General features: G+C 32.6%; 1 protein-coding gene across 1 annotated transcript in view; it reads right to left on the reverse strand.

Moving 5' to 3' along the window:
- Nucleotides 1–4,230: 4,230 nt before the first annotated feature.
- RGS21 (regulator of G protein signaling 21) overlaps nt 4,231–25,773 on the reverse strand; it is a 51,793-nt gene continuing 30,250 nt past the window's right edge. Inside the window, exons 3-5 of the mRNA XM_025366740.1 lie at nt 23,655–23,731; nt 18,963–19,129; nt 4,231–5,586 (exon numbers count right to left, since the gene is read on the reverse strand). Of these exons, the coding sequence (XP_025222525.1) occupies nt 5,383–5,586; nt 18,963–19,129; nt 23,655–23,731 (448 nt within the window). The 3' untranslated portion in view covers nt 4,231–5,382. The remainder of the gene's footprint in view (nt 5,587–18,962; nt 19,130–23,654; nt 23,732–25,773) is intronic.

Consider the following 25,773-nt stretch of genomic DNA (forward strand, 5'->3'; position numbering starts at 1 on the left):
AAATAGAATTACTTTTCTTCTGTGAAAATACATTGAACTGTGAGCTGTTATCCAAATGCTGTCTTTTTAGCTTACTGTGCACTTTTGAAAGACTTTTAAAAATCTTTTTTTGCCTTTCCACATTGCCTACGTCGGAAGTGTTAATTCAATGAGAAATTCTTATAACTCAACTAGTCAGATAGTAGTTATTGAGTGCTTAGGCATTTATAGTCACAGTCCTTCAAACTTGAGTTAAGAAATGTCCATTCACATGTCAGGGCTAATGACTGCATTTTAATTGTGGAAAAGAAGTATGTTTTACTTATATTTAGTCTCTTTTTTCAAAGTTATTGATTTAGAAAATAGATCTTCTGATTTGATTAATGCTGCTTTCATTTCCTTTTTGAAATGGAGATATTATGAAACACAACTTGTATAGACTTAAAAATAGCCAGGTGATATATGCCATTAACACTTTCAAAAAACAAAAATTTAAACAGAAACAGAGTTCATTAAGTAAATATATGTGTATATTCATATATACATGTAACCTTAGATTTTTCAACAAAGTTCTACATTTACTTTAAGGTACTATAATACTATTTAATTTCCACTGGCTTCTACCACTTAAAAGCCATTTTCCCAGATGTAGTTTCTGTATTATTTAGTTTAAAACACAGTTAAGGCTCATGGATTGAAATTTCAATCAATCTTTAACATTCTAGTGTTAGGGTTTATTTACTCTTTTAAAAGACTGCTTCTAGGTTAAAAACAAACAAACAAACCTGCGAAGGAATCTAGAGAATCACTGGCCAGCAAACAATAATTTAAAAGAAAATTTTTAGCAGGTCAATCATAACTCCAACAGTTTAAATCTCTCTTACAGTGTTCTTGGTCTTTTACATGGATTATGTTATGTTGTCATAAAAGATTCATATTCAGATATTAAACATTACTTTGAGTGATTAATAAATTTATTTTTTTCTGCTAAATAATAGGCATTTTCTTTGTCTTTTCCTCATAATATGTAAGAAAAAACTTATAATTTTGAATTCATGATTATATCTTTGGGGAAAACATGATATATTTGAAACGCGCAATAAAAACAACAATTTAAAGGTATCATGATCAAAATATTTACTTCTTTAAACCTAAAACTGACACTATAAAAATAAGATATTTTAATTAAAATCTATAAGAAGTAAATGCAAGAATATTTAATATATCCAAGTTAAAAAAAATTTAACGTTTTTCTTATTAGTTTTTAAAAAGAGCCAGCTATTTATTATATTTTATCTCTAAGCCATCATTGTTTACAAAATTAATGATCTAAATATTACAGCTTATTTTCCTAAATGCACAAAAGAAATAAACGTATTAGAACAAAGAACTCAAATCATATTCATAAGGAATTAATTGCTTTAAAATCCTTATTTGTGAAAACAGAAATAAATGAAATTATGTTTTATGTGAAACTTTCAGGAATAATTAAACAATCATCACCCAAGAAAACCATGTACATTGAATAAAGCAATTTTTGTTTCTTAGAAATATTCATAGCTGAATTTATTCTAGATATAACATAAATCATAAATACTCAATGGCTACCCAATAAGCTGATTAAACTTCATTGGACATATATATATGTATATATATATATTTTTCTTTTCTTTTCCAGATATCTAGCCCTGTTTTTGCTTCTTAAAAGAAAAAGAAAGGCTAATGTGATTTCTTTAAAAAAATGAATTTTTAAGTAAATGTTATTTTCCCACTTTCTGTTATGTTTGGAAGCATACTATGTTCCTTTATTAGTATTAATTATACATAGACATTATATATTTCAACACACTCTATAAGTAGTATTTATACAGAACATACAAAAATTTCTCCAAAATGGCATAGCCGAGGTAAATAAGTTATCACTTAATATTCATTCCTAATCATTGCCCATTAAAATGCAGTGGCAAATCTGACAAAACAATAAGAGGAAACTAGACTGTGTGACTCTTCATATAATAATTGATTACTGCTGTGACAACATCCCACCTTTTTCACAGTTATGAAATGAGTTCACTTTAAATTATTTGGCATCACCATGAAATAAATTACCTGGCCATGTGGTTGGGAAGCAAATCAGGCCCACATTTGATATAATTGGGGTGAAACTGTCATATAGGGATTTTGTGAGTGAAAACTAAGATATAATTTTTACATAGGAAATAAATGTAGAGAGTAGCAATACTGAGACCAAATTGTCTGGTTTTGTTTTTAAGGAGAATTTTCTGTGTTTAGAATACATTTCTTAAGTTTTCCCACAATTATTTATTTATGTTAGGCATAGCCTACATGATTGGGAATATTGGCTAATTATCTTCCATATAGACAAAGAAAAGAAAGTTTAATCTAAATTTCAAGTCCAGGATAATGAACGTAAACTTTCCTTGAAATTTCAGGAAAGAAATTTAGACCATTTTCCAAAATTATGGCCCAGAATGCTACTATGGTATAAAAGGCCAGGTTGATACTAAGCTTCATTAGAAAAGATATTACAAAAGAAACTGAAAACACTTTTTTCTCTTCTTTTGTTATATCAATATGTGTTTTCATCAACAATATCCTGAGTACACATAGTTGCTATACCACACAGAATTTTAAAAACTGTAGAGCAAAGTAACTAAAACAATGAAAGTGGTTAGAATGAATTCCACATATAGACAGACCGAAGAAAACTCCCCAAAATAAAAGCAAATTTGGGAAGGGAAAGTTGGAGACTAGATTATGTTTGTAATGCCCTCAAGATTTTAGATTTTTACAATATAGCATTAGAAAAAAATTTGTTGATTATATCTTGAGGCAGAAATAGATCCTTTCTAGGCAAATGTAAGAAACTATATTTAAAAGAATCACTATTGATGGAATTATTAATACTTGAAATATAAATAAATTCAAAAGGATTTTAGATAAATTCATGGATTGTAGTTCCATAATTCATTGTTAAAAAGGTAAGATCATCTTAGAAATATACCATTTTACTTCTTTAGGTCTGACTAGTGGAGAGCGAGCAGAAATTTCATTAAAACACATTCTGTGGAAACTTTCAGGAGGTGGAAAGCACTGTACTTGGAAAAATCTTAGAGGGTCATTTCAATTTAAATATCTTGTAATCATATTAATGTTTTACTGCTTACCTTAGTTTTCAATGTTAGCACCTCATTTCTTACAGTTGATGGAAACATTTTTAGGAAATGACATTAAACAATCATTGAATATTTAAATACATGTTTAAGGAATGTTAATGTTGTTATTCATTTCTTGCAAATTAATCCTTTTTACTTAAAATTTCATCCATAAAATTACTCATCAATGGTAACCGATGAAATAAAATAACATATGGCGTGAAAGAGACCACGTGTTTAAGATGTACATCTGATATTTTATTAAAAATCCTCACTGATAAGTATTCAAAAACCTGTAGTTGTTTTCTTTTATTTAATCAGAATACCTAGAATTGTCACTTAGGGTGGGAGTGAGTTGAGGAGGTAGGTGTTGTTATTGTGGGTCTTTGGCTGGGATTCTATTAGAGGTCATTTAACATCCAATTTTCAACAAGCCATTTTGACACCAGCCGTATTTTTTTAGGTACTATCAAGCACCATGGTTTCTAGGTAGTGAAAGTTTGATTTGTGTCTTCTTTCACATCATTAGAGAAAACTTGAGAGGCAATCATTAAACATAAAGTCTTGCTGTATGGTAACGAGAAAGAAGTTGCAAACTGACTGTAAAGAGAAAATTGAAATACCTGATGAAAGAGATCATGTCTGGGTATTTGAGGATTAGTTGGAATTTAGATTCCAGACCTCAGAACAGTTCTAAATTGTAGAGAGGACTACACTCTTCTGTCAGAGCAGGGAGCCCACGTGGGAAAACCACTGCTCTGACCAGCTCGGTCACTTACCAGCCTTATGATCCGAGGAAATAACTGAGATTTTTTTCTTTTCACATCTAAAAGTGGGAATGTGCTTTTAATTTCTAAGATTCCTTTTATCCTCAAAAGTCTATTTCTTCTCTGAGAATAATTTTAAAGTTTCCCATTTAAATAGAGAGTAAATTAAGGTTGGAATCTCTAGAATAAATGTTAAAAAGTGTAGCTATTTTCCACTAAGTGCACCTTAAGGCACATTGAATGCTTCACAACTAATTTCTATTTATGTCTTCTTTTAAAGAATTTGCAAATGTACAGGGAATATTCCATTTGCATATGTTTAAATGTTTATTTTTCATGACGAAGGAGAGACAAAATTTTGTGTATCAAATGAGTAGTTTGTGAAAACATAAAATAAGCCATGCTATTTTTCCTCCATTTTTTAATGTTCAAACAATCTAAAAGTAGAAATACCAATACAGATAAATAAATCTGTGCAAAGAAAATGGAAACATGGGAGATCTGTTGAATCCTTACAGCTTCTCATATTGAAATGAAATTATTCATATTTATCACAGGATATTTACATATAGAATTAAACAATTTTTAGGAACATCTCAAAATAAACGCATTTAAAAAATTGTTTGGGTTTTATAAACAAGTATCAGTGCTGAAGGAGTGAATAGATGCTTCCCCACAATTGAGTAGATAATGTTGCAAAATTTTAAATTTTATGACTTGCTATATATTTCATCTTATAAGGATTTATCCATGCTCCTTAGTCTTCCACTTTCTTTTACATTTCTGTTAATATAAGAAAATCAGTATTCCCCACCCTTGAGGCCTTTTTCATACATAACTCATCACATTTCATATGTGATGCCATTGAATTGAGCCAAGTGATATATTTTAAAAAACTTTAGTCTATGGTGCATTCAAGACATACATATAAATGTGTATACATTTCTGTGATTTAAAAAAAAAAAATTGAGAGGCATAGCAGTTTCCATAACCACCAAATTATTAGAAATAGTTGGAAAGAAATTGTAGGAAAAAACCAGTTAAATATGTTAAATGAAGGCTAGTATTTTGGTTCAGAAATTCTCTTTTTACAAAAGTGAGTTTTTTTGAATAAAGCAATGGTATTTAAAATTGTGTATATGATGCTCAAAAGTCTTTCCTGCCACGTGAAGATATGTACAATTTCTTACATTATAATGTAATAAGAGTATTCAGTTTTGGTTTAAGACTATATTGTATCTCCATAAACTTTCTTTGTACTCCCCCTGTAGGAGATTAAGTAGCTGGTAAAGCAAATACGTTCTAAACAAATGAGTTAGAAATTCAGGCTTGATGTATAAAACATGGGTAAAAAATGTTTTCTAAATCCTAAACAAAACAAAAGACAATGCATTGTGCTTGTGTATTTAAAATATTGTAGCCCTGAAGTACAGTGACTAATTAGTTAACTTTTACCTTCCTCACAAAAAAGGGAGCCATTTTTTATGATTTGGAACCTGTTGGCTATTTACCAGTTTTTTATAAATCTCTGACTTTAGAAATCGAGGGAAAGAATCCTTGGCCATGAGGCAATAGATTAATTTCTGAGCCTCATCAAAGCATTTGAGTGTTGGTTCAGCAATATTCTTTGAGATGAGATCTCTGGTGCTGAAGTCAATGTTAATCTGTGGAAAATAAAGTTGCATATCATTGGATTAGTTTAATCAAATAATGTATAGTATATACATACATATTTTTTGAAATTCTTTCTAAACACAAAGCTAATCAGATGCGAAACAGCAGAAAGGTCATGTATTCATTTTCTAGAATGCAGAATACATGCTTAGTTTAATTATTTTTCCTTGCTTGAGAAGGGTAGTATTGACAGGAAATAGTGGTAAAACTTTATTTTGAGATTTATTTTTTAAAAAGACAAAGTGAAAAAGCAAGTAAGACATTTTGCGACTTTACATTTTTTCACCTACCTTTTGTTTTCTAATACTTTGACCTGAGTACATAAAATGTCATTTTCATAGGCAGAACTATTACTAGAATTTATTAGGTTTGATTATACCAACTCACTCCCATTCTCCATATTTTCCTTTGTTCCTTACAACACTGCTTTTCTTTCTAATTTGTGTTTCTTTTTGTTTGATAAATGGATCAAATAACATCCCCTCTTCACTGATTCCCATCTCTCCCAAGGAACATATATCTACATATAATCTACCTGTTTCTTTACCATTACCACACATACGCATTTCCAGTGAGGTCTAATGGAGATCTATTCTATTCTATTCTATATTCTATATATTCTCCAAACCTTTTTGTGGAGATACTAAGATCCCCACATATTCCAGGATATATTCTGAGAAGCAGAAAAGTTTATATCCAAGTTATCTAACTTAAACTGAAAATAGTCATGAAGTTCAAAAAGGTTTTTTTTTTCTTTTTTTTCTTTTGCTCTTATCACCCGGGCTGGAGTACGATGGCACAATCTTGGCTCACTGCAACCTTTACCTTCTGAATTCATGTGATTCTCCTGCCTCAGCCTCCCTAGTAGCTGAGATTACAGGTGTGCTCCACCACCCCTGGCTAATTTTTGTATTATTAGTAGAGATGGGGTTTCATCATGTTGGCCAGGCTGGTCTTGAACTCCTGACCTCAGATGACCTGCCTGCCTCGGCCTCCCAAAGTGCTGGGACTACAGGGATGAGCCACCATAGCCAGGCTCAGAAGAGATTTTAATCTTAAAATTAAAAGCTCACCATAGGCGGATTCTGTATCTGTCTTATTCATCATTCTGTTTTCTAGCACTTAGCAGAATACCTACCACATAATAGTCAATCAATAAATTTTTGTTAAATGGAATTTAAATGTCCCTTGGCAAAATGCAGGAGATGGTAAAAATGTTAGAATTTTGGATTCTGGAACTATAAATGACAATTTATGGTGCATTAAATTGAGGTTAAACAATAAACATAGACACCTGCAATCAAATTACTCCTCAGCTGCTTACTTGCTGTTTGTATGAGTGGAGTAGTTTCTATAATTTTCTTACATCTTCAATTTCCACAGTGTAAAAGAGAATAGTAATAGCACCTATCTTAAAATGTTTTAAGGGTTAAATGACATAGGAATATCAAACTATTTTAATATTATTATTCTAGGAAGAAAATAATAAAGAAAATAAGTAATTTGAAAAGAATCATCAAAAGGCCACTATTTGCTCATAGATCTTTCCTTTCCTTTGGGACTTCAGCTACTCAGTGATCCCAGAATATACCTCCACTTTTCTTCCTTTGATTACCTTCTTGAGTCCCTCATCAAAGTTCCAAAACAAATGCCAAAATAATCTTAGAAGCCTGAAAACCTGGAATCAGTTGCCCGTTTATCATACAGGAAGATGCTGCAGGGCAGTGGAAACACTTGGGGATCCTTTTCAAGTCTGTCCTCTAACACTTACGGCTTTGGTGACCTTGGGTGAGTTACTTTAATATTTCCAAGTTTCTGCTTCTTCAGTTTTAAGCTATTGATAGTTTTTGACCCAGTGATAGAAGAATTAAAGCAGGATGATCCATATATTTATTATTTCACAAAAATTATGAGTGTCTGTTATGTACAAGATGCTGCTGTATTTGGGGAAACAAAACCAACAACTAAATAAATGGTGTTGTTTTAGATTTAAAGTTGAAAGATAAGAAGAAGATGGTGCTCTAGGAATCTGGGGAAAAACACTTAGGGTAGAAAAAATAAACAAATAAACACAGAGTCCCTAATGCAAGAAAAACATTGTTAGGTTCTAATGAGCCACTACACCTGAATAGCTGGAGTGCAGGGTGTAAGAAAGGAATTTTTGTTATAAAGTTGTAAGAGGAGATCCAGGCCAGGTCTTGTAGAGCTTGTGTGCTATGTTCAGGACTTCTTATTTTCCTACTAGAAGCAATAGAAAGATACTGAAAGGTTTTGTGTCAGGAAGTGGAATGATAACTTATATAATGAACATATATAGTGTCCCATAGTGGGAATCAATAGTGGCTATTATCAAGATCTTGTAGCAGTTTTTAAACATCTACTATAGTCTGTTTCATAAACTTACCTGGTGTGGGAATATGAGAATATATGTAGCCTGTTTCCTCAATTAACTATATTGTTAAGTCTTTAACAGCATAATCTGTGATTTATTTAACTTTGTATCTCCCCTAGTGGTTAAGTAGAGGAACCTAACCTGTTTAGACACTCATCAAGGGAGTTTTTTTACTGACAGCATGGCCAAGGTGTGCCTGCCAAACAGTGCTAACTTATTATTATTACTGTTGTTGTTGTTGTAACTGAACACCTATAATAATTCCTCATTCCCTATTTAAAAAGTCCAAAGCCATGATTTTGGCATTCATGGCCTTTACAATGTGATACCTACTTACATATTTCTTCTCTTCTATGTGTACCCTGTATTCTCATCAAGCTAGACAATTCCACTTACATTTCTTGTATATTCTTACTTTTAAACTTTTCTCATAATATCTCAATCTAACTGAAAGTCATGCCTTTTATCCTAAGTCTTTCACAAGTCTTTTTGTCTTTAAGGCTAAATTTAACACCTAAAATTGAAGTTTACGTGTGGATTTTTTTTTTCTTTCTGATCTGTCAAGGGATTTTGCATTGCTTAGACGATATTTACATTTTGAACATCCTTTCTTATGCCTCGCACACTATAAGGACTCAATAAATACATGTATAAGCAAGTGAAAAAATGGTTCCATATTTGTTCAAAATCATGTTTAAATTTTAGAGAGAACTCTTCAATTTCAACATAATAATGCCAATTAGTATTGTTTTTGAAATATATTAACCTTGTACTTCTGACCTATCCTTGCCATTTTTCTGATTTGCCTATTTTCCTACCAAGGAACTGCCAGCATCAGCAATTGGTAGCTAAGTAATGAGAAGGTGTGCTGTTCTCAGGCGATAATCAGTAGTCTTATAAAGCTGTGTCTTGGCAGTTCAGCTTAATGTCAGTGACAAAACATCACACCCACATGTTTGTGTAAATGTAATTATATTTCTTAAAGTCGTTCAAGCTAATGTAGAAATTGTCTCTGACACCTCTCTTTTCTATGATCACTTACCTTGTGTGTTTGTGTGTGTGTACATGCACATATGCATATAAGTTCTTTCTTTTATTTTCTAATTTCACAATGGTCTTTTTAATTCTCACTCTTATTCCTCCAGCTTAGGGCTTTATAACCAACATTTTCCCTAAGTTATGGAATTTATAATTTATCTGATACCTCTTTTTACAGTATCTTTCCCTTCTGAACACAATAGATAATATTACTAAATCGGTTTTAACAGAATATAACTTTCATCATATAAAAGTTCAGTTGAAAATCCATTATTTTCTGTAACAGAAAACTTAAACATCTCACTGTGGCATTTGAGATTCTTCACACCCTGACTTGAATATGTTGTTCTGAAATCAACTTCTACTTTTTCCTTTTGATATACATAAATTGGACTACTTTCTGTTCCCAAAGTGAATATTTTACCTAAAACTTTTGTTTACACTGTTTCACCATCTAAAATTGCTTTTGCCCCCATAATTATATCCTGTACAGATTGTCTTCTACTTTTATCATTTACCTTAAGTTGAATATCCTCTGAGAAGCCTTCCTTGTTCACAGAAAGTCACTATAATTTCTTTTTTATTATATTCAGTGTTGGTTTTAAAATCTCCAGAAAATTGGCCAGGCATGGTGGTTTACACCTGTAATCCCGGCACTTTGGGAGGCTGAGGCAGGCAGATTACCTGAGGCCAGGAGTTAAAGACCAACCAGGTCCGACATTGTAGAACCCCATCTATACTAAAAATACAAAAATTAGCCAGGCGTGGTAGCGGGTGTCTGTAATCTCAGTTACTTGAGAGACTGAGGCAGGAGAATCACTTGAACCCAGGAATTGGAGGTTGCAGTCAGCTGAGATCGTGCCACTGCACTCCAGCCTACGTGACAGAGCGAGACTCTGTCAAAAAAAAAGAAAAAAAATTCCAGAATTGATTTTTTAAACAGATTTGAATACAAAAGCTTCTGATAATGTTAAGTATTCAATGTGATTATCAGAGAAAGATTTGTTACTACAGATGAATTCAATAGTTCATGATGTGGAATTAAGATGTCTTCTATTTTCTATCTTTTCTCTATTTCTTTTACTAATTTTTTATTCTCCACAGGTCTTTTAAAAATATAAGCAGATCATATATATATTCCCCAAGTTCTGCCTCAAGCCTTTTCTTTCTAGACTTTTTCCTTAGTGACTCTGTCTTCTCCCATGGCAAAGTATTTTGAACAATACCATCAGCTCTAAAATAATAATAAGAGTACTTCAAGATGATTATTTTAACTGTAAATAATGTTGTTTTAATTAAACATTAGTACTGATGTGCTAAGTTTTCATATGGCCACTTTATGCTAAATATCACACACCCATATAAGATGGATAATATTATCCTTTTTTGGTGGTGTTGGGGGAAAGTCGTAACATATTTTGGAAAGCTATCTATTTTATTTTTAGTAATTTTTTCAATTTATTTACTTGGAGCATTTATGGAGTAGGTGCTTAGAAACTGTGCTAGGATTTGAAGATAAAAGATGATTAAAGTAAAAAGTCAATCAAGAAGACAGATTTTGAAACAGTAACCCAAAAGAAAAAATTGCTTCCCTAAGGAAAAGCTTTCTGAAGGAAATGAAATTTTAAGCTGATTTTTCAAGTAGTATTATGACTGTGAAATATTAAAGAGGAAACTTGCACATGGAATGGTAAACTGGAAGAAGCCCTGTGGGTTTTGAGAAGAAAGGTAAATCACAAAAGGCATAAAGGTGCCAAATCATGTAGGGCATTGTAGGTCTTGTAAGGACTTCTTTACTTATTCTGAGGCCAATGAGGAAAATTTTATGTAAGGGACTAATGTAACCACATTTTTGAAAAAGCACCACTGGCTCCCATGTGGTGTAATAGCTGGCTGTGGGTGAAGGAAAGAAAAATTAGGATACCACGCCAGAAGATCAGGCGGACAATTGATAGTGAATTAGGACTGGTAATGTCACAGAGAATAAAGGGAAGTGCATAGATTTCAAAGCTATTCAGAAAGTAGAATGAATGGGACTTGTGATTGAATAGTTATGAGCTAGCGCAAGGCAGAACATCTTTTTAAGAATAACTGGATATTAGAAATAATCTAAAGAAAGAGATGATAGAAAATGCTGATGGATTGAATATAGGGTATATGAGAAAGAGAAGAACCGAAGGATGACTACAAATTATTTAGCCAGAACAGTGGAAGAACAGAGTTGTTATTAACAGAGATAGAGAGAACTTGGGTTGGAGAAAGCTTCGAGCATGAAATCAGGACTCATATTTAAATTTGTTAAGTTTGAGATTCCCTTTTAAAGCCATAGAACTGGAAGAGATCATCGGGAGAGTGAGTATAAGCAGAAAATAGATGAGGAGTGTCTCTTTTTATAATACATGTTGGATTATGAGCAGAAACAGGAAAAGAAATGGCGAAAGAGTAGTCAGTAGGGGAGAAAGAAATTCAGTCCTAGAAGCCAATTTAAGATTTCCTTTAAGAGGGAATCCTATATTTTGTTAAATGCCCCTAGAAGTCAATTCTGGTGATGTATGGAACTATGCTATCAAGAGTGCCTTATCTTTTCTTTTCAACTCCCTTGACATTTTAGTAAGATAGATATACATATCTTACTAAATAATATATGTAACTTACTATGTGTGTATATTTTATATATATATATATATAGAGAGAGAGTTTATATATAGAGAGAGTTATATATAACTGTGTTTCTATATGTAACTCTGAAATATTAAAGAGGAGACTTGCACATGGAATGGTAAACTGGAATAAATATATACACACACACACACACACACACATATATATATAAATACACACACATACACACACACACACACACGTATTTCTTCCTTCTTCCTTTAATAGAGTCACTCCTTGGGACATGTCCGTGAATTGCACTCCCAACCCAACTCGGCACTCCTCTCAAATGTGATTTTTGGTTGTATTCTACCAGAAGATACTTGGATGCATTTCTATCTCTAAAAGTAAGATAGAGGAAATACTGAGTTTGAAGCGTACTAAAGGTGGGACTCCATCAGGAGGTAACCCCCTAGAAACTCATACTTGGCAGTTGCATGTTGAAGGTACTCCTGAGCCGCTTGGAAGCTCCAGAGAAGCTTAGACTTTGGTGAGCATGTCAAACTAGGAACTACAGAGCATGGGCTGAACATTATATCAATTAATGAAATAAACAGTGCCTCGTGTATTTTATTTACTGCTATAAATAGCTAATTTTATTTTTTTTGTATGGATACCCTTTGGTTTCAATGACTTTCAATATTATATCTGTGAAACATAATATTTTATTTGCTTATTTTTCAAAAGGTCATAAATTATCTTAGATTTCTGAAACCACTATACTGCCAATCTTAGAAAACAAGACACAGGATTGTGGTTCTTAGAAAATGACAGCTGAGATGTCATCACAACCATTTAGAGGCTTTTAAATCCTGTCAGTTTTGAAAAGGTCTTGACACAGCTGACATTGACAACAATCCACTGCATTAAAATGAATGACTGCTTTATGAATGATGTTTCAGGTAGTTGTGTAAAAACAATTTTATTATGAAGACCCAGGATGTTTTAATATGCATGTGATTTTTGTTAACTGAAAGTGATGCAAACCAAATTTATTTTCTCTATACCAGCAGACTTAAATTCTTTTGGCTTTCAACAAATGACTTTAGTGGAAAGAATACATTTTAAATTGTACCTGTTGGCTCTCTTGTGACCCTAATCTGTGCTTTATGTATTTTTACATAATTTGAATGAAAAGTTTTCAACTGTGCTCTCACATTCAAATTAGATAGCCTTTCCTCATTTAGAATGTATAGTGTAGCAGGAGACTGTCATTATGCAAAGGGTGTGTGCATGCATAAGTAAAACGCCTTACAAAAATGGAGCCGACAGCATCTTAGACCTCATTCACAACAGAGCTTAAAAATTACTATTCAAATTAAGGCCATCTATAATCATGTTTTTGGTTACATAATTCCTTTAATCACCACTAACACCTCAAGTATTACTTCATTTTGGCATCATTAAAAGCAAATGAATATCCTAAAATGTATTCTCAAAGGTGGCTATTAAAGTTGAATATAACAAAGTTTGTAACATCTAGAAGGAATTCATCCCTGCACAAGACTGTATCCTTTTGTTGTCATTGGCTTTGGAGGCAGAAATAGATGATACAAGGTGGGAGGTAAGATTAACACCTTAAATTGAGAAAGAGAAATGAGAGAAATATAATTCAAAACCATCTTGATTAATTAGACAAGTAGTCAAAACAAAGATAGAACTGAATAGAAACCAGATGCTTCTCTGATTTCTGTGGTGATAAAGGAGATGACACATATGAAATCATAACGTGTACAGATGGCTAAAAATAGATATACAAAAGCCGCAGCTATACTGGAGCAGCTGAAAGGGAATCAGATTGACCTGTTCCCTTCACCAATTCCAACATGCTAAACTAAGGTCAATTTAAGTGGCACAGAGACATAAACGTTTAAAGAACACCTGAGCCTTTTGTTTTTGAGTTGAAATGCAGAAATTATTTTTTGAAGCACAGAATGATTCTGCAGATTATTAGAAGAAATACTTCGGACACTTTTTTCCTTTTAATGTCATATTTGAATCTAGGCTTCATAATCTAAGAAGTTACACAAATTAGAATACGAGAAGAGAAACAAAACTTTTGCTAGGAAGATATATTGTATGTGACTAGATAATTTTATGCTTCTGCCTTTGGCATAAACCTTCAAGTATCCCAGGCTATGCCATAAACACTTAAAATGAGTGGTAGATCTAGGGGAAGAAATTTGAAACTTAAAAGTGTGGGCTGAAGACCACCCTCTCCATGGATCTTAATGACTGCAGGGCTCATCATTTTATCTCTAAACCTCAGTTTTTCACCTTAAAATGTGAATGGATGTAATACTCCCCTAAGAAAGTGAACATGATGAACAAATGAGATAATCTATGTAAAATCTCTATACAGATATTATGGTTTCTTTAGATCTCCTTTTCTCTTTCTCTCTCCCTCCCTCTTTCTGTGTCTCTCTTTCTTCTTTTGAAGGAGATCTCTACTAGAAGGAATGAATAGAAATGTGGAAATCATTGGGATCCAGAAGGTGCAGTTGCCTCAATTTATACTTGAACACACACAATACTAGGCTTCTTTCACTGCTGAACCAGTCTTCTAGGCACTGGCTAGTCCTTTGCTTGGCTCCTTTGCTTGGCTCTTCTTCCTCTTCCTCGCCTATCCTTCTCTCTTTCCATCTTGTCTTGTTTCCCTGTACAGTCAAATTTCTGGTCAAGCTTTCCAGTTACTTCTTCGAAATATATTCCCTGATCCTCTAGACTTGGATTTTCCTGTTGCAAACTACCATCTCACCTTGTATTTCCTTGTTAGGACACTCATGGAAGTTTATTGTAATTATTATTTTTTATCTAGTGTCTTCCTACCAGAATATGGGGAAGGATCTACTCAGGGACCATGGCTGTCTTTTTCTTAGTAGCACCAGCATAATGCTTAGCAGATACTAGGTATTCAAGTATTGATTAATGAACAAAAACCTAGAAAATTAACAAATAAGCAAGCACATTATATACAGAGATGATTCTGTAGTTGGGGGAGCACTGTTGGCTAACAATCACTAGTAGAGCAGAAATACGCTACTCAAAATAACATCAACATATAGAGGAAGTGGCATTTAAAAATACAAAGAAAAAATACGAATATAAAATGCAGAATACAAATTGGCATCACAGTAACAGGATAAAATACTTCTAGATGCCTATTTTCCTGGGCTTTTCTCTGCCAACAACTCATATATCTGTTTCTTCCCTTAAGACTCAGTTTAAAACTATCCTTATTTATAATGAAGGCCTTATCTCAATATGCTGCTGTCTCACTGGTATTTAATCATCATATCCTTCCAGGTAGCATAAAAATAATTTCATCTTTGTTTTGCAGTTAATCATTTGTTGCTTTGCCATTTTCTCTAGTTCTATACACTTTTATTTTTTAACCCAACTATATTGAAAGGTTCTTTAGAATCAAGCTAAGGTTTCTACTTATTTTAGTTTCTTACATTTCCTTATCAAGAGCTGCCTAGCACAGCAATACATTGTGTCATACTTATGTGTTTGTTATCTGTTTTCCTCCCTAAACTGAGCTTCCCTTCCATGGAGGGATTTTATCTTGTAAGGATGTGACTAGGCACAGAATAAAAAACATTTATTGATGTGAAAGATAATGTGACTCAATAAGCAACATTGTGCTGCATCAAAAATAAAAGTAAGAAGCCAAACACAAATATTAAGAAGTGTCTTGCACAGACCCGTGAAGATGTGTTCTCCTTTATGACTATAATTTCTTCTTTGTTTTATGAGACACAGTGTCCTCACATTTGGGAGATACATTTAAGAAGTAAACACTTTGTCCTGTTTTTTTGACTTAAAAAACTACCAATGTGTTTTTTTCTGGATTGTTGATAGTGTGAAATTGAATTTATATAATTTTTTAAACATTACACCATGATATGATTTGATACTATTTTCTAATTTCATAGAATGACAATCAACATTAAAAATTTCCCTTTAATGACATATTTTTCATCCTGTATGACTTTCCTTACAATATAGAGGAATGATGACATAAATATAATATGTATTTAAAAGATGTTAATTTCTTAGCTGGATATGAAAATATTAATTTTTAAAGATTATTTTCTCAAAGTTAAGTAATATTTTCTTGAAAATTCAATAATAATCTGAAATTAGTGATCCAAGCTGAAGCAAAAATAAGTACAAGTTTAAGAATTTTTTTCTTTGCCACTCACACATTATTAGTATGTACAAAGTAGAGATAGTTTAAAAATATATATTGTTTCTCTAATAATTTTCTTATTTTCAAGTCACTTAGTCAAATACTTGGGTCATGATTTTGTTTTTCTGCTGTATTTTCTCCTGAAGCCATTTGGGTACAATTTATTCGATGAGCAACTCTTTTTATTTGAACCTGCCAATTTGCAAACCCATTTTTATATGTTCACATTTACACTTCTCTCAAGTCTTGACATTGCTTATCTACATATGTTCTTAGAAATATGCTAAGGTTTGTTTCAATAGTTAATTTCAATAGCACTTATCATGACTTGTTTAAGAAAGAAAAGAATTAACATTCCTTAAAAACTGTTCTGCATGATGTAAACCCTAGATACACTATCTTATGTCTTATGTACCATTCTCATTTTTCGATGTAAATGTATTATTATGCTTTTTCAGATGAGGAAACTGAGCAGAGAGATAAATAGCTTATGACAAAACTATGCAAGTGAGGGATCAGGATTTGAACCCAGGTCTAGATAGCTCCAAACTTTAGTTTTTCAGTTACATCATACTAACACCCTATTAATTTGGGAACTGGAGAGAAGGTAACACTTTAAAGGAGAAGACATAAAATCTCATTCTTGATTTAATTTTCCATTTGTGCAAATCATATTTTCCATCTGTTGCAAATATGTCACCGAGTCTTGTCAAGTCTGCCTACCCAATATAGCTAGAATACTTCCCATCATTTCTTTATCTCTACTGCTGCCTACCTATCCAACCTCATCCCCAACTCCTCTACTCACATTAGCAATATCAAAATGCCTGCAATTTCTGGAAAATGCTAGGGAGCTTTATACATTGGTGCTCTCAGTGCTGAAATAGTATTTCTTCATTCGTTCTTTTCATAAAATATTACTCATTTTTCATGTGTGAACCACATTGCAAATCTAACTTTAACTCTCCAGGTAGATTAAATTACTCTTTCCTATCGTGCTAATAATGAACTTTAAATGAAGTTTTATTATTATATCACCTATTGTGTATTTTACTAGTTTTATTACATGTCAGTCTCTCTCTTCTTTTACTCTGTAACTTCACTGTGGGAACAGATACTCAAAAAATCAGTTTAATGAATAAACATACTAATAGTATCACTATATTTAACACATAACTGATGAACTTTAGAGAAATACCTTGAAGATTGCAATTGGTATAATATATAACAAGCAAACTCCCTTTAGTAATTTGAATAGGAAACAACTAATAATAACTGATAGGAAACAGAATAAGTATTTCATATATATGTGTGTGTGTGTGTGTATATATATCAACATAGGGTATATATATTTACACTTGCATGTTTTCAATTAATTTGGTAATATAGCATTTTTAGAGATACTTCAAGGAAAGACTATAATTTATTACTTGAAAAGCAGCCATCAATTTAATTATATTTTGTTTTATCAAAATTAATTAGATGGACAATCTATAAAAAGCTGTGAAGTTTTATATCCCAAAATAATAGCTATACTATTTAGTTAAATTATTACAATATAAATTAATTTTGGAAGAAAAGGTTAGGAAAATAAATAAAACTATTTTATCAAAATTGATGGTTTATGATATATTATAACCTTAAATTCAGCTATAATTAAAAGATGACATTTTGTGTTAGAAGATTTTTCACACACAATGTTTCAAAATATTATCCTAAAGCAACTACTGTTAATTAGATGAATTCATAACATAGGAAAAAATATGTCTTTCAGACCATTGTAACAATAAGTAGGATATCTTTAGGGTTAATTTCAAAGCAAAATGACACATCAATCAACCTGAAAAATCTTACATGCAACATTTTCAATTTTCCAGCATTATTTATTGATTCTTAGATGATGACTTGGATATAAATGTTGAAATAGCTCCACAGGAGTTAAAGTTCTTTATCCACCCCCATGAATTCCAGGCCATGTTTCAATGGTTCACGTGACTATTAATGTTATACTAGACTAATATATGCTGCAGTAATTAATATCTATCTAAAACTTGAACTACTAGTAATATGGTAACTAACTTTGTCTCATATTTTCTGAAAATGTTTGCATTTCATCGAGTCTATCTTTTTTTCCTGTGAGTACAACCATCCTCTCTTACCATGAATCCTCATTTTGGATCAGAATATATAGTAACTGTCACTTATACAGATATCAACATTTCACCTCTGTAGGAAAGATGACTAGTAATAGTAGTTTGTTTGGTACTAGTAGTTTAATGGAGCTTCCTGTTTGTAGGTTACTTATACATTAACACTCTTTGTTTATGTAATATATTCAGCAAGAAATCCAAAGCAGTTTAGAAATGTCAATTGTTTAAATTTTACAGTTAAAATTTTAAAAGGATTCAAAAATGATTATGGTTTTGGCTCTGGAAATTAAATCAACTGTAAATGAGATATTCCACACATAAAACTCTTTTGGGGGCTGTTATCAGAGTCATTGCAGGTTTCTCCCCAAGGCTCTTTCTAGTTTCCTGATCTTTAAGCAGCACAGGTGAGTCCTGATCACTTGATACAGAGCTGCACATCTTTGGCTCAATTTTACCATCAAAGAAATAAAGGCAAGCAACATATCATTTTGTTTCAATTAATCCAGACACATTAATTTGTTTTTACATATTCAAGAATGCTATCCATATTGACTTTGTCTAATTCCTAGTTTAGCAAAAGAAAAACAAGAAACTACATTGGAAATTCAATAGCATTTTGAAGTAGGATTTATATTGGGTTGACTTTAGCGCTGTTTGAGATATTAGACATTATTTTTCAAGGGCCTGAGTATTGTTCCAAAGAGACAGAAATATTAGTCATACCTAGCCCATAATAAGTGTTGAAAAATACTTACTGAATCAACGAAAAAAAGAGAATCATCTTAAGGAACTTCTCTTGGAAGCTACTGACATTTTCTATTTAAACACATAGCGAGAAGTTGGTTATCTTTTAGATGGATTTAAAGTCTTCTAATTGGGAGCAGATCTGTTATGGGACGACTCTTCACTGTTCTGAAGTAGTTCACTCACCTCTTTAGGTGCATCAGCTTCAATGAATTCAGAATAAATCATCCTGGCTTTGGAAGCAATTTTTTCTGCATTTTTCGTTTTCTTAAAGTCTTCACAGGCAAGCCAGAACTCAACATTTTCTTCACTAAACTCTGATTTTAGAAATGTTCGAAAAGCATCTAGACCAGCTATGAAATATATGAGAAAGAGTTTTGTATAATAGCATACAGAGTAGTAATATGACCAAAATGAGTACATTGTATAGTATGAGCATTTACTGGGTATTCAGTGGCAAATATTGATCATTCCACCTAAATGTAATGTATGTTTTAGTTGCTAACTTTAGAAAACTTTATTTTGGATCAGTAATTGTTAACATATATATACACACAAAACATATGTATATATGTATATCTATTTCTACAATTAGCTTCATTAACAAAGAACACCTGTACTTTTTTCTTTCTGTATTTGAGAAATCTAGAAGTTATGTTTAGGAGATCTTGATGGTAGTTACTTCACAGGAAGCCCCACGGATTTTGCTTTTAAGATTTATTGCACTAAGCTCAGGTCATATTAATGATGTTATACTAAATTCAGGGTAAAAATATCTGTGTTGCTATGAGTTGGTGCAGAAACAAAATATGATGCTAAAGTGTTAAATTGTATTGGTTTGGGCTTAAAGCAAAGGAGGAAGCGCTAGCTTTTATTAGTTTTGGGTAAATATATAGGCCAACTCAGTCTCAAAACCAAGAAAGCAACTGGCAACATATTTGATGTGAATGCTTCTCCCCTTTATGTGGCAACAAGCAACTTTAATTCCATAAGGTAAATACAAATACCTAGGGTTTTTCTCCAATGTTGCTTTAAGCAAAACATTGGTGCCTCCCATTCTCCCTTGTGGTACCTGTTTATGGTATTCCTCCTCCTCCCAGGTATTATCCTTAGCATGTACTTCTCCAGAAACTTTAGATCAGGAACTGCAAATGGACTCACTTATTCACAGGCATGTTTACTTTGGCTTGATTATGATATGATGCTCTTTTAAATGCAATTAACAACAGGCAGGGCTTTCAGTCTATGATTTCCATGAGTCTCACCTCTTCCCCTTATCTTACTTTCAGTCAAATTTACACTTATATCCCTTACTCCTAAAGATATTTGATACTGTGACCACTTGTTTAGACCCTTCCTTCTCTATTTTCCTCATCAAAATGGGCCAGGAAACATTCATCTTTGGTATACCCAGAGCTTATGTGAGAAGGTAAGTGCCTCTGGTTAGACAACAGGTCAGAAAGATCATTGTCATATTCCCACTGTGGACAAAACTAAACCAATACATTTAGGTCATGTTATTCAGTGTCACAGTTTGTACCCTTTTTCTGGCTGTCTCTATTTTGAGAATGTATATCTCTCTGAGGAGTAAAACATGTCAGCACTTTTGCCACTCAGAGAAATTTGCCTTCCAAAACGTTGGTGGTTTACTCCTCCACCTGCCAGGGAGGCCCCCTTTGCATGTGCTCCAAGCAGCTGCTCCTTTCCTGCAGGCGGAGAGAGTTAATCCTTCAAGTTCCAAAGTATAGGAGGAGTAAGTTTATGGAAAAGCAGGGGATAGGCCAAATTGGCTACAGAAATAGAAAACAATGAGAAAAGTGAATGAAAAGAGGCTTAAGTTCGTTGTTCATGGGTTGCTGCCTGCAGAATGTAAAAGTGAAGTTTATAAAGATAAAATAGAAAAGGACTTTCTGGAGCAGAATTAAAGTGTCTAAAAACACTGTATTAAAATAGATTTAACGGATTTTTTAAAAAGTTATTTGAAATAAGTTTGAAATAACAAGTCATTGCAAAAGGTTATCAGGTACCAATTAACATTCTTGGTTGAAATACTGGATAGTGTGGATGCAGTTAATATATGAGCACTATATAAAAATTCAATTAACTTCACGTTCCTTGCATTTAAAAATACATTCAAGAAGTTTCTGTGACACCAATTTAGGTTATAAAAATCCTCTTAGTAACACTCAATTAAAATTTTTCTTGAATTCAGTTCAAACAATGATGAAATTTCAGAGATCTAAACACAATTTATGCTAAGATGTATTTTTCTATAGAGAATAAAGTGTTCTTCAATAATACAGAAAGAAAGAATATTGTAGATTCATGCCTGGCAATATTTTATATGTGCATCATCAAGGCATATGGAGCTTCTCCCTAGGAGGATTTTCTAAATGCATCCCAGAGAGATGGGATGTTAGAGATCAAGATACAATTATTATTTTCCCCTGCTCTCCACTTTTAACGACGGGCTACTCTCAACTAAAAATTAATATCTTTCCTCTTCCCGTAGCTTGATTCAGGACCCAATGGAACAAAATAAACAACTTAAACAACTAAACCTGGGGCTAGTTATCTCTGTCTTGAACATGATATTTTGTTGATTTACTCTCCTATACATACAGTTTGAATGTTCAAAAGATGCCAAATGATTTTAAAGTAATATGCTACATAAAATTAAACTTACTATCTGAGGGCACTCTCCACAGAATGGAATGCTTACTGGCTAGTATCAACAAAGGGTGTTAAATGGAATATGTCAGCATTATGGGGTGAAAACTAGGCTAATGCCTATGCTTAGTACATGCAAAGTATGTCTGCAAATCAACAAAAACAACTAGGTAATTTGGTGAGTCCTTTAGCTGTTTAAAGCATTAAAAAGCATTCATACTTTGCCATTTCTCTGGTATTATAAAAAGCAAAAACCAAACAACTGTTCAGATGCCTATATGACTTTTCCATTTCATGTGGGAATGAAATATAAAATTGCAGAAGATATGCAGAGGAACGAGTTTGCCTTCATCTCACCCTTCCTGCCTCTCCTCTATAGTATTGTTGTATGGACTTCCACTACTCTGAAGCCTTCTGGGTCACAACACGCAGAGATGATTCAGTAAGCCCTTTAGCAAACTTGATCTGTCCCATTAGTTATACACTTAAGGAGAAAGAAAATACGCCATTTAACACTTAATAAACTGCAGTTCCACAATCTCATCTCTTCAATATATGCTCTTAGGTGGATTCTGGAAGTTCTGTTGATTCTTTGATGTTTATACTTCAAAAATTAGTCACTTAGAAATAATATGTTTATAGTATCTAAATTCATCTAAGTCAATCTAACTTTATACATAAATAAGCAGCTGTGAAGAATTTATTCAGGTCTATTGTGTTTTATATTTTTCTAATATTCTAATTTTTATTCTTCATGAATTTAAAATAAAATGCCATTTGATTTATACAGATAATACTATATTATAAACATTTTCTCTATATGTTTCACAGTGCCATTTTTCCCCTTTCAGATGCGATAGAACTGCAGATTATTTGTAACACAAGCAGAAGTTATACCTTTGTAAATGATTATTTTGTATATAAGTTGTGTTGACTAAGATGTCTTATTAAAGACTAGGATGTTTTATTTATAATTGGCCAAAATTACCTTGCTGAACCACTCTATCAATTATAAATATATGTTCACACATATACATAACTAATACAAACGTATACATTTAAATATGTTTTTATATTCACTGAAAGTGAGAATAACACAGTTGATATAAAGTACTTTAAAATACCTTTTGTTTTGGCCAACTGTACATATGAAACAAGTGATTTATTTAAATTTTCAACTTTTTCAACAGTTTGTATGTTTCTTTCAACTTATACCAAAGGCAGTCATGATGTACATCAAATTATAGCGAGCCAGCTGGGCACAGTGGCTCATGCCTGTAATCCTAGCACTTTGGGAGGTGAAGGCAGGCAGATCATCTGAGGTCAGAAGTTTGAGACCAGCCTAGCCAACATGGCGAAATCCGATCTCTACTAAAAATACAAATATTAGCTGGGTGTTATGGCATGCTCCTGTAGTCCCAGCTACTTGGGAGACTGAGGCAGGAGAATCCCTTGAACCCAGGAGGCGGAGATTGCAGTGAGCAGAGATCATAGCACTATACACTCCAGTCTGGGTGGTAAAGCAAGACTCCGTCTCAAAAAAAAAAAAAAAAATATATATATATATATGTGTGTGTGTGTGTGTATATATATGTGTGTATATATATGTGTGTATATATATATGTATAGCGAGTCTAGGGCTGGCACTGTGACTCACACCTGAATTGAATCCCAGCACTTTGGGATGGCGAGGTGGGTGGATCACCTGAGGCCAGGAGTTTGATACCAGCCTGGCCAATGTGGTGAAACCCTGTCTCTACTAAAAATAGAAAAATTAACCGAGTATGATGGTGCATATCTGTAATCTGAGCTACTCAGGAGGCTGAAACAGGAGAATCGCTTGAACCCGGAAGGTGGAGTTTGCAGTGAGCTGAGATCATGCCACTGCACTCCAGCCTGATTGACAGAGTCAGACTCTGTATTAAAATAAAATTTAAAAAAAGAAAAGTTAAAGTAAGTCTAAGGAAATGGAAAACTTCACTTGCTAGTTTGAATTTTCCTTTTGTTTTAATGTACAGAGTTCCTATAAACTTATTTTAGACCCAACTTGATTCCATTTAGATTTTGGATTTTTATGAATTTATGATCATTAAGAATTTTATACTTCATTGACTAAACTCATACTTTATGATATGTTACCAACTTTCAGAATTTAATTATTTATATTTAATTATTGTATTTTTAAGCCTATTATTAGTTAGATCTTACCTTGGTTGGCTAAAAGTGTGTCCATATTTTCAGACCATGTCATTGCTTCCGTAGTTTGTGACCTGTAGAAACAGCATCTACCCTTGACAATAGCATTGTGATCTTTCTCTTCTCTAACCAATAGTAATATCTGAGTTATGTGTATTTTGAATTACATCATGCAAATGAACTTCATGCTGCTAGTCAAATAGTCAAACGTCAAAAAGTTATATAGTGCTATTTACAGTAGATAGCTATGGTGACATAAATTGGGATGTAATTGGACATCAGCAAATTTTTAATCTAGCTGACAATGTTAATAATATTTGAAAATTCTTAAATTCTAATAATGGCATAAGAGATTGGTTCTGTGGATCAATGGTGAATTTCTTTTCAACTATGAGTATTTTTTGTATGTATAAATTAACAAATATGATTATTTGTTAATTTATGTGACATTACTCTAGTCAAAATTTATATTAGCAAAGGTGATGAAGAAACTACTTTCTAAGTTTTTATGGTGTAAAGATTATTTCATAATTATGCATCTCAAAAAAGTTCAAAAAAGTTTTAAGAATTTCTAGCATGTGATGAACTTGAAAACATTTTGTTCATAATATTTCAAAAAGTCTTTACCTACTCTGAGGCAGCCTTTATTTCTCTTTAGACTGGTATACTTCTAGTTCTGAGCTGATTTATTTAAATCTAGGAATCTGTCAAGACAGAGTAATATCTTTTCCAACGCAGTCAAAAAATTTATAGACTTAAGTCTTCTGAAGAAGGTTACTTTTGGGGATGTGATGTAGAAATAATAAATCAGGTTTAAGATAGAAATTTTCTGAGATGCAAATATACATTATTCCTCTTAATAAATAAACAAAGATCCTGATGAAATAAGTCCCTATTCGTAGAAAGCATCTACTGCCCAGAAATAAAACCACATTGGATTACGTAGCTGTGATGTGCAAATAACTTAGTTGTGGAAAGAGAGGGTCCAATTTAAAGTCTGTGTTGAAATTATCAATAATAAAATAGAGAAAAACTCATATATTGCAATTCTTATAAAACTTTTGTATTTGCACGGCAAGATGATTAATCTTAAATATGCTAGTGTGAAATGATTCCTTTGCTTTTGTATTACTTCTTTAATTTGCTGCAGTTTTTATAGTTTTTCCTCTACTGATGCAGTTGTAGTGCATCTTCAGTTAATAATGGTCATCCTCATTGAGGACACACAGAGAGGGCAATATAGCTAAGAATTCATTTTACTATTTTCCATTACTCACATTTCCAATCTCAAATTTCCTTCTCCTGTTGTAAGCAGCTGACTTTCCTTTCTTCCTTGACTTACTAAATCTTGGGGACACAAATTACCTGTGAAACCATTTGGAAATAGTGTTTTTTTTTCATTCAAGTGGACACAAAATTTGGGTTGTTCAGTTTCTGTCTTTCATAAATGGAGGATGAGACACAATCCTACATTTAATTTTACATTGAAGAGATTTTGTGTACTCTATAGCCTGTTACTCAAATAAGCTTATGTTATATTTCATGTAACTCAAATATTAGATCTTGTAGGAATTCTAAAGTTATATGGTCACTTAAAATACATATGCTTAAAAATATTCCTGTTTGTATACTAAAATTAGACCTGTGGAACATATGCTAATGAATAGGATAGAGAGGAGTCTGGCCATGCAGAATGCCCATTTTGAATGAGGAACAGGCATCCAGGAAAAAACAGTGAAAAATAAAATCTAGACAAATTAATTCAAAGATGAACATTTATATTCCCATTAGTATGTAAGTTATCTGACGACAGGACTAAATGTTATTTTCTAGCACCAAGAACAGTGTTCCTGGTCTATGAAATATTAAACATATTAACAAACAATAGATGACCAAACCCCATATATTGACACATATTAAAGCCTTCAGTGGAAGATGGTAAATGTCCTCCAAGATGCTGATAAATTACAATGATAAAAAGTATTGAAAGGTATAGCTAAATTGTATTAGCTTCGAAGACATAAGGTGTTCTGGGCAAGAAAAGACAAAAAAATAATGTGAACACATCACTGGATCATCATGAGGTATGTGAGGTTGGAGAGAATGACCGACATCAATTCTAGAAGGCAAT

Source organism: Theropithecus gelada, chromosome 1, assembly GCF_003255815.1.
Source record: "Theropithecus gelada isolate Dixy chromosome 1, Tgel_1.0, whole genome shotgun sequence".
Taxonomy (NCBI): Eukaryota; Metazoa; Chordata; class Mammalia; order Primates; family Cercopithecidae; genus Theropithecus; species Theropithecus gelada.